Genomic DNA, 17,523 nt, shown 5'->3' with positions numbered 1-17,523 from the left:
GCCACTATACACAACAGACTCGCGCGTAAGAATGCGTCTCCACAGAGCGATCTCGGTTATGGCAGAGGCGCATGCACAGCGTGCACACCACCAGAAAGTCGACAACTCCTGTATGAAAAGAGGAAAAAGAAAACAGGACAAAAAACAAACGACCACGAAATACTTTTTTTTTTATGTCTACTACCTCACATCCTCCATGCACACTCGATATACAGCCCGCATGCCACGCAAACCCGGTACACCAACGAGGAGAACGCCGTGACAATCCGCCAACGCGGCTGGGACGGCGAGAAAAATAAAAATAAAAGAATATGGCGACGGAGTCTTCGCCTACCGGTCTTGCATGTAATACACAGCTCGTAAAAAATGGAGGAGCGGACGAGGTTGGGCGCATCTTAGAGGCGCACGGTCGCAAATAGCGGTCCGTCCGCTCTGCGCCTCCGGTCTCCAACGACTTTCCCTCTCCCTTCCAAAATCTGGCGTTTTCCTGAGAGACCTACCAAGGAGCCTTCGTTACCAAACGCGAAGCGGACGTCCGCGACGCTATCCACCAACGTTGCGTCCTAAAGCGTCGCGAAAAGTCCTGCGGATTCCCGTCAGAACGGGCAGCCAACAGAAAGAGAGGGAGGGGGGGCTCAAGGAAAGCTTCGCAGACCATCGACATCGTAAAAAGAAAGAGAAAAAATACAAACAAGTAATAACTAAGGGAGCAAGAGAGATGTGCCGAGGTACTGAGGGAGCTAGGCCTCCGCAGTAGCCCCAGTTTCCTAACAAGACAGCGCGTGTCGTCACAATGGAAGCTGCCCCTGCATTCAGCACATACGCGCCGGCACTGGGCCCTGCTCCTCACAAATTGAGTTCGTGCAGAGAGCTTTCCCCCACCGCCGCTCTTTTTTCTGCGTCCCCTCTCTTTGCAATGCCCCGCTGCTCCCCCAATGCCGCTGCGAGCGCCGCTCCTGAAAGTGCGCTTTGTGCCGGTGCACCGAGCGTGAGCGGCGAAGTCCACCCACGGCTGCTTTCTTTCTTCCACTTTTTTTTTTTTCATTCTCTCTTTCTTCAGAAAAGGGGTGGGGGGAGACTGACTGGAAAACAGGCCGCACACATCGAGTGTGTTTTGCATGTGCGGAACAAACGGTAGCGCTTCTTCTCCACGGAAACAAAGGAGGCTGGGTGCTAAGCAGAGAGAGGAGAAGATAGATGAAAAAAGAAAGCACTCCCAGCGAGAACCGGAGTAGGGCGCGAAAATGCGGGAGTTTGAGGAGGAAGAGAAGGGATCATTGTTTTTAGATCAGGCTCCGGGAAGAACACCGAGCGAAGACACTGAGCGACGCTGTATTCCAGGCACACTTTGCACAACGAAGTTTTGGCGAGTGCGAACAGTTTCGCTGTGTTTACAACTGTGAGGGGGCCGGAAGAAGCGGAGGAAGAGGCGCGTTGGGGGCTACTTAGGTGCGAGGCACGACTGAGAATTGTTTGATGGGGGCTCTCCATTAACGCTCCACGCATTAGCCATTCATAAGCTCATTCTTGTTTCTGTCTTCGTTTCGATAAGGAAGGCTTTGTCGGATGCTAGGTGCTTTTAGTGCGGTGGGTTTCGTATCTCATTTGGATCGACCTATAGGGTTTCAAGAGAACGGAAATAAAGAAAAAAGCGCCTTGAGTTTCAGCTTCGCCGTTACATTGACCGCCAGGCGGTGCGAGGGAGATCTTAGTGCAGCCTCCACAACTGCAGTGTGGAAACGCAACCTTTGTACATCTTTCATGCTTGTTGTTTCCGTTTTTCTCTCTTTCTTACAGTTGTATTGGGTCGTTACCGCAGAAGTGAGCGTGCAGTTTTACTTGTGCGTGGACTGCGATGCTTTCGAGAATGAGCGCGCCTGCAATGTTCAACTGAGCTGCCTCGGAGCTTGAAATATTTCACCCAAAACACGGGAACGTTCAGACGGGTTTTCTAAGTAGCTTGCGTCGGAGCTTATGTGACTTCAGCTTGAAATGACGGACACGTTACTTCTGAATTTTAGTAACTAACAGCGCGACAGGTTCAGTGCACTCAAATTCTGAGCACCTAATTCTGAATGAAATGCGTTGATAGCATTTCAACAACTATACGACTAGAGGCAGATCGTATTTCGTCAACTTCGTTTTCTGACGTTTCCTTGTAGTCTAAACAAAAATAATGAAGTTTTACATGTACACTGCAACGTTTAACGTCCATCGATTATAATATAATTTGCATGTTACTTGCCGCCCTGCAATGTAGGGGCCGAGGGGCATGTCAAGCCACAATTTCTGGCTTTTTTCCTTCGACCCTCTCTATGTGTACAGGGGGAAATAAATAAATTGAAAAAAAAAATTGAAAAAAGAAAAACTGCCCAGAGGGGCTAAAATAAAGTTTGCAATACGCTACTGCCTGTTGCTTTGGATACAAGCGTTGGATACGGATCCGGCACCACCCAGACCCAAAACTCTCCGAGTCGGTTAAGTGAACAAGTCCAGTGTTCCCCGCATTACATGCGCTCTCCACCGAGGCGTCTCGATCAGGATCCAGAAACGCGAACGTGCATGCATGCGGTAGTGTGTACGGACAAACCGAGCTGTCAAAAAAAGAGAGAGAGTCGCAGGGTGCACGCACTCACCGTTGTACCACTGCTGGTAGATGGGCTCATCGCGGTGCGAGGACATGGCCGCGACGGCCCAGCCTCCACGGACGACCACGGACTCAGGCCGCGCGAAGGGAGGAACACCGCACCACCTGGTGAAGGGAGGGGACACAGGCAACATGCGCCGCGCCAGTTAGTGCGGTAGTACGCCGAAAACAACGTGCATAACACAGCACCAAGTATGTGCCAGCGCGCACACACACGCACACGCATGCATTCAGAAATGAGTAGGGATCAATGACAATACGTTAAGGGTACGTCACATGCGTGCTGCTGAAACACATTCATGTATGTTAAACGTACTGCGAGTTTCACTACAGTTGGAAACAATTCAAGAACGAAGCGGCTTTTCCCCGTCAAAGGACCCACTTCCAGCCAATGGCGTCTGCCAAATCTCATGACCCTGTAGCGTGACAATGCAGGGAGGAGATTAACCGGACTATGGAGGGAGGGGACTATCCCCTTTCATCTGTCACTCCTTGCGTTGTTACGCTAGCAGGGTCATGAGAATCAGCCGGCTCCATTGGCTGGAAAGCGGTCCTTTGACGGGGAACTTCGTTCTTGAGTTGTGTCCGACTATAGCTTGTGACATTGCAGGCGGTTAGTTAGTCACTACTAGGACCGTTCGACGCACGATGCCACCTGTGTCGGACATATAATGTAAGCACAGGAGGGGCAAATGGCACCGGAAAACGAATTGCACTTTTGCTGAAATGACAGCCATTTGCTTATCTAGAATGGCTTCGAAAGTTGCCGCACTGTTAGTACCATATGTAGCTGCCTGTCTCGTGCTTAAAGATAGTTTTTCGCTAGAAGATATTTATTCGTCGATTCCATCCTGGAAAAAAAAAAGTTAAAAATCAAGCGCGCTTAGCGCTACTGTTAAACTTAAGACTTGAATGGCTTTAATGTGCACACACCCCTCATACAGGCCTGGCAAAATGGCGGTGTCGAAATGCCTAGGCTGTACCACATGGATGCTTCTCAGTGCTTGGTAGCATCAACTCAGCTATAATTCCTCTCGCCTCTAGAGTATCAAGCGTAGCAATTAAGATGTTCGCGTAGTGCTCTGACATTTGTGCGCCATGGCTTTTCTTTCTATCTTTTCTTTTTTTCAGTGAGTATGTTCTAAGTCACTGCTCTATACTGCGGCTATTTCAGTCAAGAACGCAGACGAATGAGCCAAAGGAAGTTAATGCCTAAATAGGCTACTTTGCCTGCATCCCCGAATCGCTTCTCCACGCAGAGTAGCAGATCAGTGAATTGAAACGCCAGCTAAATGCTCTGCATCTCAGTTAAAAAGCTTCTCTCTCTCCCTTTTGCTTGGAAAAAGGCTTGTAACGCTCGCGCATCCACTCCCACCAATTCCTTCCCAAACAATAAAAAGGGCGGTAACAAGAAATTCAGTTGCTCAGAAACTCGTGAATTGCAGTTGGTTTTAAATTACTTCTACCAAAATCTTTCTGTCGCAACACAAGCCGTACAGAAATGAAAAAAAAAAGGAGACGTTATCGCGGTGTGTTTCATTCACTGTTAAGACCCGGCCTAGGTATCGCTAAAAAACTTCCCATGAGAGTTATTCCCCCTGCTCTCACAGCCATTTCTCAGTCCCTATACTCCACTAGAAACAAGCACGCCGTTGCCCTCCCCCATTTTCTTCTCTCCTCGCAGTAAACCGCCGAGGCTCCACGAGCAACATCGACGCTCTCGCCCCACAATTTCCCATTGCTGCACATGTATATTTCGCGCCGGGCAGCCGGCCGCTCCACTGAATCACTCGTAATTTCTTCCGAGCTCGTCCCAAACCATTCATCCCGTCCCTCATTCGACGGACAAAAGAGCGTACGTATACACAGAGAGACGGTGGGAGGGCCACCTTACACAGTCGATATCTCGACGCCAGTATATCAGCGCACGTGAGACGGCGGCGCTTCGCATTGTTCGAGGATCCAATAAGTCAGCGCAGCCAGCCCTCCGCCCATCATCCGGGGTTCTACAGGGAGGGGGCTTCTTTCTCCCAGGCGTCGTAATAGTGAACTGCCGAGCCAGGAGTCGTTAGGAAGCCGCGCAGGGAAGAAAGCACCGAAGGCGCCCGGTATACCCAGCCAGGCAGCGAAGCGACGCAAGATAAACGCGCATGCAAATCAGCGCGTCTACAGCTTCCCTTTCTTTTTTTTTAGTTCATTTGCAGAAAAAAAAATTCTCCACACACGAGCACTGCAGCGATGCGCCGCTGGGGGCTCAGCCGAAATAGAACGGTCAAGGATGCTGGCCATACATCTGCATGGAGAGGACAGGCAGCGCGAGGCAATGGGATCGCGCCATTCGTACCATCGCAGGGGCCACATAGATCTCTATCGCGCTATGCGCGCGCACGTCCCTAAGCTGAAGTGCGCGTGCGTGTGTTTGTATTTATGCGGGACTGGCGCTGATGCCAAGCGAAAGTTCCGCTTCCTCGTGAGCCGGGCCAGCTCGATAAGTGAGAGCCCATTGAGACTGGCAAACAAAGCACGGGGCTTGAACCGGTTTCTGCTTTCTTCCGAGCATTAGGCAGAGCCGGGCGAGCGGGGCAGCCTTGCCGCGGTTGTCCATACCAGAAAGCAAGTCACGATATGCCTGCTATGAAGAGTGAAATCGCTCCACATCGTCGGTGCTGCTGCTGTTATTACTATAACGTTTCCTTGGCGATCTGACGGGGGCCCCCCTTAACTTTCTTCTCTGCAGCGAGCGCAGTTAAGAGCAAAGTGAGACGGCACGAAAACGAGGCCATCTCGCCAGCGCGGCGGCATTTTTTAATTCGCCCGTATCTGTATATTAAAGAGTGAATAAAAGGGAAAAACGACGGAGAAGGAAAGGGAATACGCCAGTTATGATTGGCAATTCAGGTCATGCCGGGCGAAACCGTCACGGTGGGACGCTGACGCGCGAGATAGGGGAGCACAAAGCTGTTCCCGTCACGCTTACAAGAAAACTTCGCGTTATCGCCGCCCGTTTATGAATATTATAACGCGAATACACACTGCCTACTTTTCAAACAACCGGAAGGGGTGAAAGTATAGCTATCAAACGCCTGTGTACCAACAGGAAGCCAAGGCGGCGGTTCTTCAGCGGCGCACGTTCTCACGCCGTAGAGAACGCAGCGAAACTCTATACGACCGAAACACACAGCACGATAAGAAACGTCAGCGTCTCAAGGAAGCTTCCTCGGTCTGTTCCGTATACTCAGCGGAAATCTGAGGCCCCCGAGCAAAACTGTTTTTCACGAGCCTCCAGGCGCGAAGAATGGCCCGGCATCGCATCACGTCGTCGTCCCGGCTTCGTCGCAGCTCTGCGAAATCTGGCGAAACGTTTTGGTGTATGGTGTATAGTGTATATATACGCCCAGAGCGGCTGGTAGACGGATGTGAGAGAGCGTGCGCACAAACAGAGCCCTTCTAAGGCCTCAGCCTCGGGCAGCTCTTCGCAAGGCGACAAAAGCCTCCCAGCAGCTCGTCGATCCTGTGGTGCGAAGAGGCATCAGAGCGGCTGCCATGATCGATGACGTTGATCGGGAGCGCCTGCCAACCAGGCGCCCCCCCCCCCCCCCCCCCCCCCCGGGAAAAAAGATGTACCGCATTCTTCGGCGCGTTGTTGGCGTGCATTGTATACGCAGTACAGCCTTTGACGGACACTGTAAGTAAACGCAAGAAAAGCGTTACCGGTATGTTCTGGTATTATAATACTGTAAGGCAAGGCGTGACACTGCATGGTACTGTATGATGTGGTATGGTATTTTACGGTTTGGTTTATGGAGGTTTAACGGCCCAGTGCGACTCAGGCTGTGAGGGACGCCATAGTTAAGGGCTCCGGAAATTTCGAACACCTGGTGTTCTTTAACGTTCACTGACATCCAGCAGTGCACGGGCATATGATATGGTATGTACGCATTACTGAAAAACAGCGCGCGAAAGAAAGGACCGAGAATAGGACCGCTCATATGGTATGGTATGGTATGGTATGGTATGGTATGGTACGGTATGGTAAAGTATGGTATGAGCACCGAGAATAGGACCGCTTATATGGTATGGTATGGTATGGTATGGTATGGTATGGTATGGTATGGTATGGTTGGTATGGTATGGTATGGTATGGTATGGTATGGTATGGTATGGTATGGTATGGTGCGGTGCGGTGCGGTGCGGTGCGGTGCGGTGCGGTGCGGTGCGGTGCGGTGCGGTGCGGTGTGGTGTGGTACGTGGGGCTTTATCGTGCTGAAGCTGCGCATGGGCCATAATGGACGGTTTCTCGTAAATTTCGACCATCTGGGGGTCATGTTGCAGAGCAGCATGGGCGTGTTTTGCGTTTCGACGGCCCCTGCAGCCGGGATTGGATGCCACGAGTTTGGGCGCAGCAGTCGACCGCCACAGCCACTGAGCCGCCGCGGCTGGTGGCAAGCGTTGCCGAAGTCAAGTTACCAGAACAAATAAAAAATGAAGCAAATCATTTTTCACACCTCCCACCAAGTAGTACCTACTCAGATCACGGGCCAAGATTATGCTGTTATCCCGCCTCCTTACTCTGAAAATTTTCCCGACGTATTGACTACCGTTGCTGGTGATGACGATAGGAACAAGATGTAACGACGGCACTGGAAACGATCAGCTGATGCCGCCATCGTTCCTCACTTACACGAGTATTTCTCCACGAATATTGAGATCTCCAGGACATCCAGACCCTTGTCAGTCACGTATAGCGGTTTTCTGACCAGTTCGCGCATGCCTGATATACTTAGCTTTAAAGCCCTGTCCGTGTTGACACCCTTGTCCTTTCCATTTTTCCATTTTGCAAAAATCCATCACTCTTCCTTACCGCGTTTATGTTTCCATCTCTTACGTGGTAGACGCTTCATCTTCTGAACAATTATGAACATGCTTATACAAATTTGTTATAAGTTCACTGTCGAGGTTGATTCTCAGGTAGTGACTTGCTGTTTGATGACATAGTCCTTCTTTTACTTTCGCGTCATATGCTTGAAGGTACAGAGAACGACATCGCAGTTGAAAAGATCTTGTAAGCAATTCTCTGCCCCTGTTTCTCTAGGCGTCGTTATAGAATTCTCGAACAGCAAGTCACTACCTGAGAATCAACCTCGACAGTGAACTTATACCAGATTTGTATAAGCTTGTCCATAAATGCCTCTAAGCCTTCAAACAGTCATTATGACTATATTTCGACGACGAATACGCGGAAGGTCTCTTTCACACAATCTTTTTTCGGATCGCCTCAAGTCCCCTCGAACACCCCGTGAAATTTCTCCACCGCTGACTCAATCCGCCTCTCGATCGAGGGAGAACTTCGATTGAACTGAACTAAAACTTCATTTCTGAGCGTGACACCCGGAACAAGCAACGCGTAACAAAAGTAAAGGAAAATGTCAGTGAAAAAAAAAGACAAAAGAAAAGAAGAGGGGAAACCCGCTGCATCGGTCGGTGTGCAGGAATCCGCTCCGTCTCCATCGCCGGCAACCGCGACAACGCCGAAAGGGCCCGGCGGGACCGCTCTATGTACCCGCCGGCCTGCTCCGTCTCGGAAACCGCCACGTCGCTCGCTCCGTCGCCCTGACAGACAGGCAAGCGCCGGAGCTGGACCCCTCCTCCTCCCCTTTCTACCCCCCTCTCTCTCTCGATCCACAGCTCGCTGAAAGCGCGACAGGCCCCGCTGTGTCTCAACGCGACGCCCGGCGGGACGACGGGCTCATCTGGAACTCGGCGCGGCCCGTCGACCTAATGAGGCGTTAGAGTCGCGCTTGCTCTGAGTGTGTTTTTCTCGTGTCTAAAATTTCTCCGCAAGCTGTCTTTATTTGCCGTCGGCATTGAGTCATGGATTTTAGAAGACAGTTAGGAAACGCCGCTCTCAGAGACGCGCCACTCGTCGTAAAGGGGAGTATAGAGGCGGTTCTGATTTGGCGAGGAAGAAAGACGGCGTGATGAGCGTTCCATGTGTCAGCCTCCATCAGAAGCTTCATTTTACACCCCATGCACGCGACGGGGTCCTGAGATTCACCTCTGGGGGCTCGAGCTTAAGCTTGAAGCAGCGTTGAGCTGTAATGTACCAGACGTGAAACTGTAGCTGCCAAAAGACGGGACAGAAGTTTTTAAAAACCAGAACACACATTTCTGCCTCTTACAGAATAGCTGCAAGCTTTGTCAAGCGAGCAATAAATCACAGCAGGAAATTGAACCTTGTTTTGAAAGCCCTACAGTCGACCGAAGAAATTACGGGAAGAACGGGATAGGCTTTTTCTCACGCTTAATTGACTGCCTGTACAAAACAAGAAAAAATTTAACCAAGCCATTTGCGCAAAGTGCAGTTGCCTCGAATGCGTATAACTAGAGTCCTTTTGAAATCAAAGACCTAATGAGAAAATTTAGTCTGGCTGCATAAGCGAGTTCATTTTCCCCTCCTATTATAGTTTTGTGTCTTCATTTCAGAGAGCCAAAGCTTGCCTTGAAATATCAGTGTTCCCTGTGTGAAAAAAACTAACAGATGAAGTGGCTACATTAATCGCAAACGCAGAGGATCGTCAAAAGCACAGGCTTCGCAAAACTTGCAACGGCAGATAAGAAGGATCAAATGCTCTTTTCTACCAGAAAAATAAGAAAAATAAAACGTTCTCGAAAGAGAGAGAAAAAAAGATTATTCCTCTCATTAACTCAACGGGAAAGCGATACCGCACGGTCTGATTGCCCATTGAAGAGCGCCATTAGAGGAGCTCGCAGCTAAATCCTCCGGGCAGGCTTGGAGCGCGCTGCGCCCAGGCATTCTGCGCGAGGAATAGAAACACAAACGCGCACGCGATACGTGCGATACATTGTGTCATTCCTCCGATAATCGTCATTGCGTCCGAGCTTTCATAAGCACCGGGCACTCGTCGCGCTCCTCGGTAAAGCTCTCTGAGAGCCGCCGATTACCGTTATGCGAGCGAAAACACGCCGTAACGGCGGAGAACGAGCTCGACATACATACAACATAAAATGTATACGGCTAGACATCTATCCCTTGGAAGGCCGAGAACCGTACAGTATTAGCGCGGCAATGACGCCCACGTGTCTGTAGCAACGTTATAAGCTGATTCCTCCGACATGGTGGAATGGTATACTGAACAGGAATATTGTGTCAGGTATAATGATGATGCTCCGTGTATCGCTTAGGACCAGCCGTACAACGAGTGGAACAGACGCGCCGTAGATGAAAATGTGCGTCATTTTACCGAGGCACACACGCAGACGCAATAACTGAGGAAATGAGAGAAAGGGAAGGCTTCCCTAACGCGCGCTTTTTATTGCGAAAGACTGGCTCAATAAAAGACCCTAAATTTCCCTCACTTTTCCAGGCGCATTAGGGCACATCGGTGAACGGGGGTCGGTAAGTGGCCGTGCTACTTCGCAAATCAGTTCATAAAAATGTATGTACGAATGAAGGGCTCAGATGTTTCTTCCTTTTGCTGAAAAACGCAATTTGTCAGAGAATTTTTCTCGAGATACATCTATAATTGCGGCTACTGAATATATCGCGTAACAAATGCGAATGCTTTCCCTGTTACACGGGTTATAGTGATTTCCATAAAGACTCGCAGTCACGCCAAAGGCCGTACTGCTAGGCTGCTGCATGCGGACAGCTTGATAATACCACTAAGCGAAGTGCACGCAACTGATATCGTGATCAAACATATATCGCGAAAGGATTTGAGCGCACGCATTAGCCAGTCGGCTATCTACTGCGGTGGAAAGGGTTCCGTGGAGCTTGCACATAATAAGAGCATTTGTCGTCCTCACGCCACCACTGGCCAGATTACTGAAACAACATAAAAAAAACTGCATTTGATTCCGCGGGCTACACGCGAGGCGTATTAAGGTAGCGGACTTGACCTATTATCCGGATTTCACTCACTGTCATAAGGACACCGACCGAGACACCATCAGCAATGAAGATTTAACGGACGGTAATATAGCCGCATCATGCAGCCTCGACACTAAATTACCGAAATTATACGAGTTTACTTTCTCTGCATCGTAATCCCCCCCCCCCCCCCCCACCTGCTCCGCCCCCCTCCCCCCTACCCCATCCAGGACGTATTAAACGCGCTGCCAAGTAAGTACAGCCAGCAGTTACGAGCGCCATATTTTTTCCTCGCAAGAAAAGTCGTTCCCCCCTACTCGCGCGAACCCCTCTCCCCCTCTTTTCCAGATCAAAAAGTAAAAAAAGAAGCGAGTGTAAAATGTATATAACTATACTAGGGGCAGCTGGAGGTGTGCGTGCTTCTTCGTCCAAAATTACGTCCAGGTTTAGAGCCTCACCCATCTAAGCCTCCTAATTCCGTTCACACTTCACCGCGTCTTCCGGAGGGCGCAATTTTTAAAGAGGTGCAAAAGCTACGCGCGCGCAAGCATGCGAGGGGTCTCCGCTCTAAAACTGGGTCGCATTAAACTCGTCGTTTTTTCGATTACTTTCTAAGCTCTCTTTTGTCCTCTTCTCTGCCTTGTGAGCTTTTTCCCTCTCTCTCTATTTTCCCTCCGCCTACTCCGCCTCTCCCCTACCACTACGACTGGAGAACAAAAAGGTGCAAATCCCGACTCCAGTCTCATAGTTATGCAAGCGAGCGCGTTCTTCTTTTGGCCCGCCGACTGCGTGTCCGGCGTAGCTATGTGCATGGGAAGGGAGCGAGAGGGCGGGAGAGAAAGAAAGAGGGAGAGAGGGAAGAAAAAAGAGAGCTGGAAAGGTAAAAGAGAATCCCCATAGGGAGCTCGGCACTGCGAAGCCCTGCTGCATCTGATCGACGAATTCGTTGACGCTCCCGTGAACTGCAGGGTCTTCCTCCGAGCGGAAAGAAGTATGGTAGGGGGCGGGAGGAGGGCGATAATCCCAAATGAGTCGCGTCTCGAGAGGACCACGAGGAACAAAAGTCAAGACGAGAGGTCAGTAAAGAAGAGCGGTTGTAAAAGTAAAATGACGATAAAAATAAGGAAGCGTGTAAAAACGAAACGGTCGCTGTTTCTAATTCTGTGGGGGGCAGCGAAGGAAGGGGGCTTCTCAATTCCACCACTTTCGTCAAAAAGCAAAAAAAAAAGCAAAGAAAGAGGGTGGCAATTTGCAGCATTACAGACGGGGAGAGCAATGCAAAGTAAGATAAAAAGTAAGCCACCGCGGCTAGCGACAAGTTGAGGAGAGTGATCCATGCATTCATCCACCTTTTTATTTTTTTTTTACCATATTCGATTATATTTTTTTTTTTCTGACGCCGCCTACAAATCCGTCCGTCGAAACTATCGCTACCGGGGTTCCGCAGCAAGGGGGGAAGAGCCTATAGGCGATGAGGCAACGCTAATAGTGTGGAAAGAAGAGACGAAAAGAAAAGTTGAAAGAGGTGTAGTAAGGAGAGGCTATTTCGTAAAAAGAGAAAAACGCTACAGCAAAGGTTTAACGCGGAAGACGTTGGGATCACGTGACGCAGCGAAAAAAAGAAAGGATTGGCTGAATGAGTGCAAGAGGGAAAATAAACGCAGGGAGAAAGCAGAGGAGGAGGAGGGAAAGAAAGAAAGAGGACGGACCGGAAAAGAAGCGGCAAAGGAACGTGTCGTGGCGAAGAGCTTATCGGCGAGTCGATGACGGCGTCATCAAGTCGACATTAAGGAGCACACGGACAAGCTCTGCCCGCTTCCTGCCCAGCGCCATGCACCCCCCTTCGCTCAACCTCCTTTACCCCCGCACCGCACGCCTTGCGCGCGTCGCACGCAGCTGGGACCGCGTTCGTTTATACGTGCGCTGAATGGGATGCAAGTAAGCAGGCCATCACCGGAACAGAATAGGTAGGCGTACTTTTCTACGAAGGGCAACCACCGCATTTGAAATCAAAGAGCGTGAGTAAACACGGGGGCGTTGAAGAACAACTGGCCGACACTGACGGAATCTGAACAAGATGTCAGCTGAGCACTTACAACCGCACTGTAACATGTTACAAAAGCGATCCATGGTACCTGAGGTAGCGCAAAACGGGACAAGGAACAGAGAAAGAAAGACGCACACAACACCCTTGTCCCGTTTCGCGCTACCTCACATACCATGGATCCCAGTTACCGACTCGCCCAAGTTTCCACCCTTGTGAGTTAGAAAAACGACGCAAAGGATGATACTTTAGGTAAGACAGGAAGATAGGTAGCTAATCACAAGACGAAGATGAATCTGATGAGTGACTTTGTTTTGTGAGACGCTCTTCGCCGGACGAAGTTGTATGTTGCTGGCAGACATCGACTTGCAGAGGTTTAAACCTTTGTTCGATCACACACCTCATAGCAGTGGCCCAAGTACAAGTGCAAAACTGAACTTCCATTCCATTCTTCTTCTTCGAAAGATTACGAAAATATACTGGGCGTCGCCTAGTTAAGTTTCCTGCTTTTCATTTAATCTGCTTTTGTCTCTTTATTGTAAGTGTAAGAGCCCCCCCCCCCCCCCCAAACCACGATAATAAAAAAAAGAAAAAAAGCGCTGTAGATTTCACGATCTTCAAATAAACAATGCCTAAAATGAAAAAAAAGAACGTAAAAAAAAGAGTTCAGTGCAGCGCGCTAAAGGAGAATTAAAGTAACCCTACTAACTCTCAGTAAACGGCTAACCGCACTGAACGCGAAACTCTCCACAGATGTCGCATCTTTCAGCCTTTCAGTTGGCGACAAAAAAAATAAAATAAAAGAGGAAATATTCTTTGGAGCGTGCTCCGTGTTCTCGGCCTCAATACGTTATTGTACCGGCAGCCGGCTTTCTCCCTTCGACTTCACTTGTTTCTATCCTTTCGGAGCTCTTCACACGGGCTGCTCGCTGGCACAGAAGCAAAACAGGGTCAAAATACGAGTAATTTTTGTCTTCTGCGTCGAAGACAGACTCGAACGGACGGCAGCGAGCCTTGGTAGGTTCTGGGTGAAGCGGAACCGTGAACGGGAAGACACACGCCGAGGTCGGAACAAGTCAGAGCAAGACTCGCCACCGCGGGGAGAAGCAAGGAATAAAATATAGAAAGAAAGCGAAAGAAGAGAGAGAGAGAAAGAAAAAAGAAGAGGCAAAAAGACACAGGCAGCAAGAGTTGCAAAGCAGGGCAATCCGGACAATGCCGAGAATGGGATGTAAATATATTCGGCGAGAAACTGGCTGAAATTTCCATCTAATAAATATTCCTCCCATCATGAACACACAAATAAGGCAGCACCGTTTGAAACTGCCAGAGCTTGTTCCCGCCTCTCTCTTTCCCTCTTCCTCAGAATATATATATATATATATAACATCACCACCAGCAGGATATGCTAGAGCAATACCGATATACTAACAGAATAGAACAGCAGCACTTTCGCCCAGATCAAAAGAGGGAAGAAGCTTTCGTAGCGAGTTAAAGGAAGATCTAAACGAAAAGTGATTCTTTCTTTCCTGTATTCTGAAGCCGTGCGCGCTTTGTTAGCTTATGACGAAGGTGTCAGCCGTCCTGCGTGTTCCAAAGAGGTCTTGTCGAATACGACCGCTATGCAGACAAACAAAGAATCCCTAGCTGGTCGAAAAACCATAGGAATACCTGCCTGCTAAGCGGCTGTACTTGGTGCCCTTTGCGCGCGATAATGGCAGCATTTATTATTTAAAACAACAAAAAAAGCAATGGACGAAAATCGATACGCGTGCTGACCGACGTGGACCGCAACGGGGGTTGTGTCATGTCGGCAGAACAGCCGAGCAGACGGCTCTGCAACTGGCAGGCTATCTGTGCGCATGCGTATACTCTCGCCCGTTTCGTCACTGCGGCCCAGCATGAGACGCTGAACGACCGTTTGGTCGATGCTCCTGGGATACCGTGCAAAAATTGGAGGCACAAAGATAAATAAGCGCAAGTATACAAATACTACACACATGTGCACACAACTACGCTTCAATGAGTGTCTTATGTCAACATCTAGTCATAACCGTTAAACCTCCCGCGCGACGCATACTGCTATGCATCCTGGAAGTTCCTTGCCCAGCATAGGCTGAACTTTTACCAGCGTATCAAGATTGTGTTCAAAAGTTCGTCAGCGTATTTATCACGCGCACGAATATCCCCATTTCCCCATAATCCGGGAGATACAGCCCGCTGGAGAGGAGCTAACCAAATCAGAATACAGAGCAGTGGTGCCTTCTAATTCTCTAAGTGCACTCAAGTTAATATGCGAGGGAGCTATGCTAGGGATTTCTGTAGAGAGTTCCTTTAGCAACGCGAGTATGTTATGGGGCGTAGATTTCAAAAAAAAAAATAAATAAATAAAACGATTCGTAGAAAGAATTTCGTAGTTATTGAAGCACGCGTGCGCGCACATCGTAATCAGACAAAGCAAGAATGCTTTGCGAAACAGAATTAAGCAGACTGCGTTCAAGCACTTTTATTAAGCGCGACATTGGAGCTGTTTCTTAAGAGGAGCACACCATATAGCAGACTTGAGCGCAAAAATCCGCAAAAAGACAGACACCGGAAAAAGAATTCAACAAAGGAGAAACGAGAGAGCAGAACCAGGTCGCGCGGTTCCAGAAAATTGGCGCGCGATTTTGGAAAGCCGAGAGCTAGACACAAGAATGGAGGGTGAGGGTGAAGCTGAGGGCTGGAGAAGAGATAACATCTCCACAGACAGAACAGAAAAGAAGAAAAAAAAAAGAAAGAAACGGGGACGGCGCGGCCTGCACGGCGCAAACCGCCGTTATAGCCCGGCGGATATAACTCTATTACAGAGCGAGGGGATCGCCGGTTGTTGCGGGAGGAAGGATTCTCCGCCGATAACCCGCTGTAAAGGCGCCGGATAATCAGGCCGCCCGCAGAGCTCCGCGGCCGCTGCGAACTTGGCGCGTGCCTTTTGCTACTCGACTCTGGGACGGGTTCTTCTCCCAACCGCCAATCCCTCTCCGCCTCTCTTTTTTTTTCTGCGGGGTCGGGCGTGTGCGCAGCAACCAGTAGCATATGGAGCATATGGCTCGCTAGTATACTCCGTCTCTTTCCTCCAAGCGTGCGTGCTCTCTTCGTCCAAACGTGCACAGAAGACGCGCGACGTTCAAAAGGGCGTTGCGCATGCATCTTGTTGCCGTGGAGCCGCGGTTTCAATTCCAGGCGGCCGCTTCAAATCTGGTCTCTTTCTTTCCCGCGTTATCTCGTCAAATCGGTCGAGGCGGTTCGTCGTGTGCAGGTTTTGTGTAAAAAAAAAAGGAGAAACGGTGCTCGTTCTGTCCCTCTATTTTTCTATTTTCTTGTTTCTCCGGAATTCCAGGAAGGAAGTAGGTTTTTCGCAGGCTGTTCGCTGGCCTGTGTTCGGAGCAGCATCAGCGAAGTACAACGCTCTGGCGGAGACCAAACCGAATCGTAACGCGGTCGCTGTGGCCTCAAGGCTGAACTCATCTAACCAGACTTCTCAATAGCTTTGGAGCGACGTACGTTACAAAGATGGCTTAGCCTGAGCAACGTCTAAGCTGTCTATGCAAGGAAGGAAGAAAGCAGAGTGGGTTAGGGGCAGTGCACAGAGGCTGCTGCTGCTGCTGCTGCTGATGATGATGCCGATGATGATGATGATGAGGCCATGTTAGCGAAGCGCAGCGGTAAGGAGCTGGCAACCCTGTGATATGACACTGAATGCGGGCGCGAACTGCGCAAGCTAGAACGCAAGGTTGTTGTTTTTTATGTGGATGAAGTTTTACTGTTCCGGAGCGACCCAAGCTATGAGAGACGCCGTAGTGGAGGGCTCCGAATAATTTCGACCACCTGGGGGTTCTTTAACGTGCACTGACATCGTACTGTACACGGGCCTCCAGCATTTCGCCTCCATCGGGATGGGACCGCCGCGGCACGGATCGAACCCGCGTTATTCGGGAACAGAACTTCATAATTACTGTACTGTCCACGACAGTGCGGCCAGTTTCGAAGGTTAAAGTCACACAGAAGCAGTCCCGGTCAGGATGCCTCAGTTGAGGTGCGAGCACGGGAAGTCCAGTCTTAGAACCATTGGCGCGTGTGGAATTCGCAGCCATCATAGAACGCATACGTCCCGGCCAAGGTTGTATGCTGCCGCGTCCTTGAGCGCAGCAGCGGGTCCCCTTACGAGAGGTACGCTGCCGCACTGGTGACAGCTGATAAAATCGTAGCCATACACATAGCGGGAATGTGCTTGCAGATGAAAGAGATATAAAAGACAACAAATTCGAACACAGCTGAGCAAAGAAACCGGAAGAACTAACGCCGCCTATAACCTGTGCACTAAAGTCCTCCAGTATCTCAAGTATGCACAGAGGATTCTGAACTGCTAAGGGGGAAAAAAAAAATATAAGACCAGCAATAAATTCAAAGTGTCAAATTTGTTGACACAAAACGATGGGAGAGCGTGCTGGCTAGAGCTCACACACTTCAAGGTGAACATAGTGGAGAATTCATCGAGAACATCGTGGAGAGTGCCGACTGCTGCCTCTGTATGCACTGCTTTCACTATGAGTCACTCGCGGAATAACGAGCTCGGGAAAGCAGAAGACTTCATGGCGCTGTACATGACATGCCGAGAATGAATCTGAGCACAGACAACTAGAGAGCACGGCTGTACGTTCACACACTAGCACCGGGAGAGGTATCTGCGAACGTGTTGTACACTTCTGAACAAACTCTTTAGACTGCAGCGTATTTAATATTAGTCACGTTCGGCTTGTAACGCTTGCTGCATTTCCTATACAGCAACTCGCGTCCCGACGCACAGCGACACGAGTGCGTGCCGCGCGGAGAAGTATACACAAATGCGATGTACGCGTTAAACAGGCGCCGCTCGCGAGGAAGGTCGCGAGTCCCACGAAG

At 49.8% G+C, this 17,523-nt stretch overlaps 1 protein-coding gene across 7 annotated transcripts in view; it reads right to left on the bottom strand.

Annotated features, from left to right (window-relative positions):
* rols (zinc-RING finger and ankyrin repeat domain-containing protein rolling pebbles) overlaps positions 1–17,523 on the bottom strand; it is a 282,854-nt gene that overhangs the window by 129,465 nt on the left and 135,866 nt on the right. For 4 of the 7 annotated variants that reach the window (XM_089549208.1, XM_089549204.1, XM_089549206.1 and 1 more), the window contains exon 2: positions 2,637–2,752. The exons of the other annotated variants lie outside the window; for them this stretch is intronic. In XM_089549208.1, the coding sequence (XP_089405334.1) occupies positions 2,637–2,682 (46 nt within the window). In that variant the 5' untranslated portion in view covers positions 2,683–2,752. The remainder of the gene's footprint in view (positions 1–2,636; positions 2,753–17,523) is intronic. 7 annotated transcript variants of the gene reach the window in all.

Source organism: Amblyomma mixtum, chromosome 6 (assembly GCF_055824585.1).
Source record: "Amblyomma mixtum isolate Tamu chromosome 6, ASM5582458v1, whole genome shotgun sequence".
In the NCBI taxonomy this organism is placed as follows: Eukaryota; Metazoa; Arthropoda; class Arachnida; order Ixodida; family Ixodidae; genus Amblyomma; species Amblyomma mixtum.
This window is presented reverse-complemented; position numbering and strand designations above follow the sequence as displayed.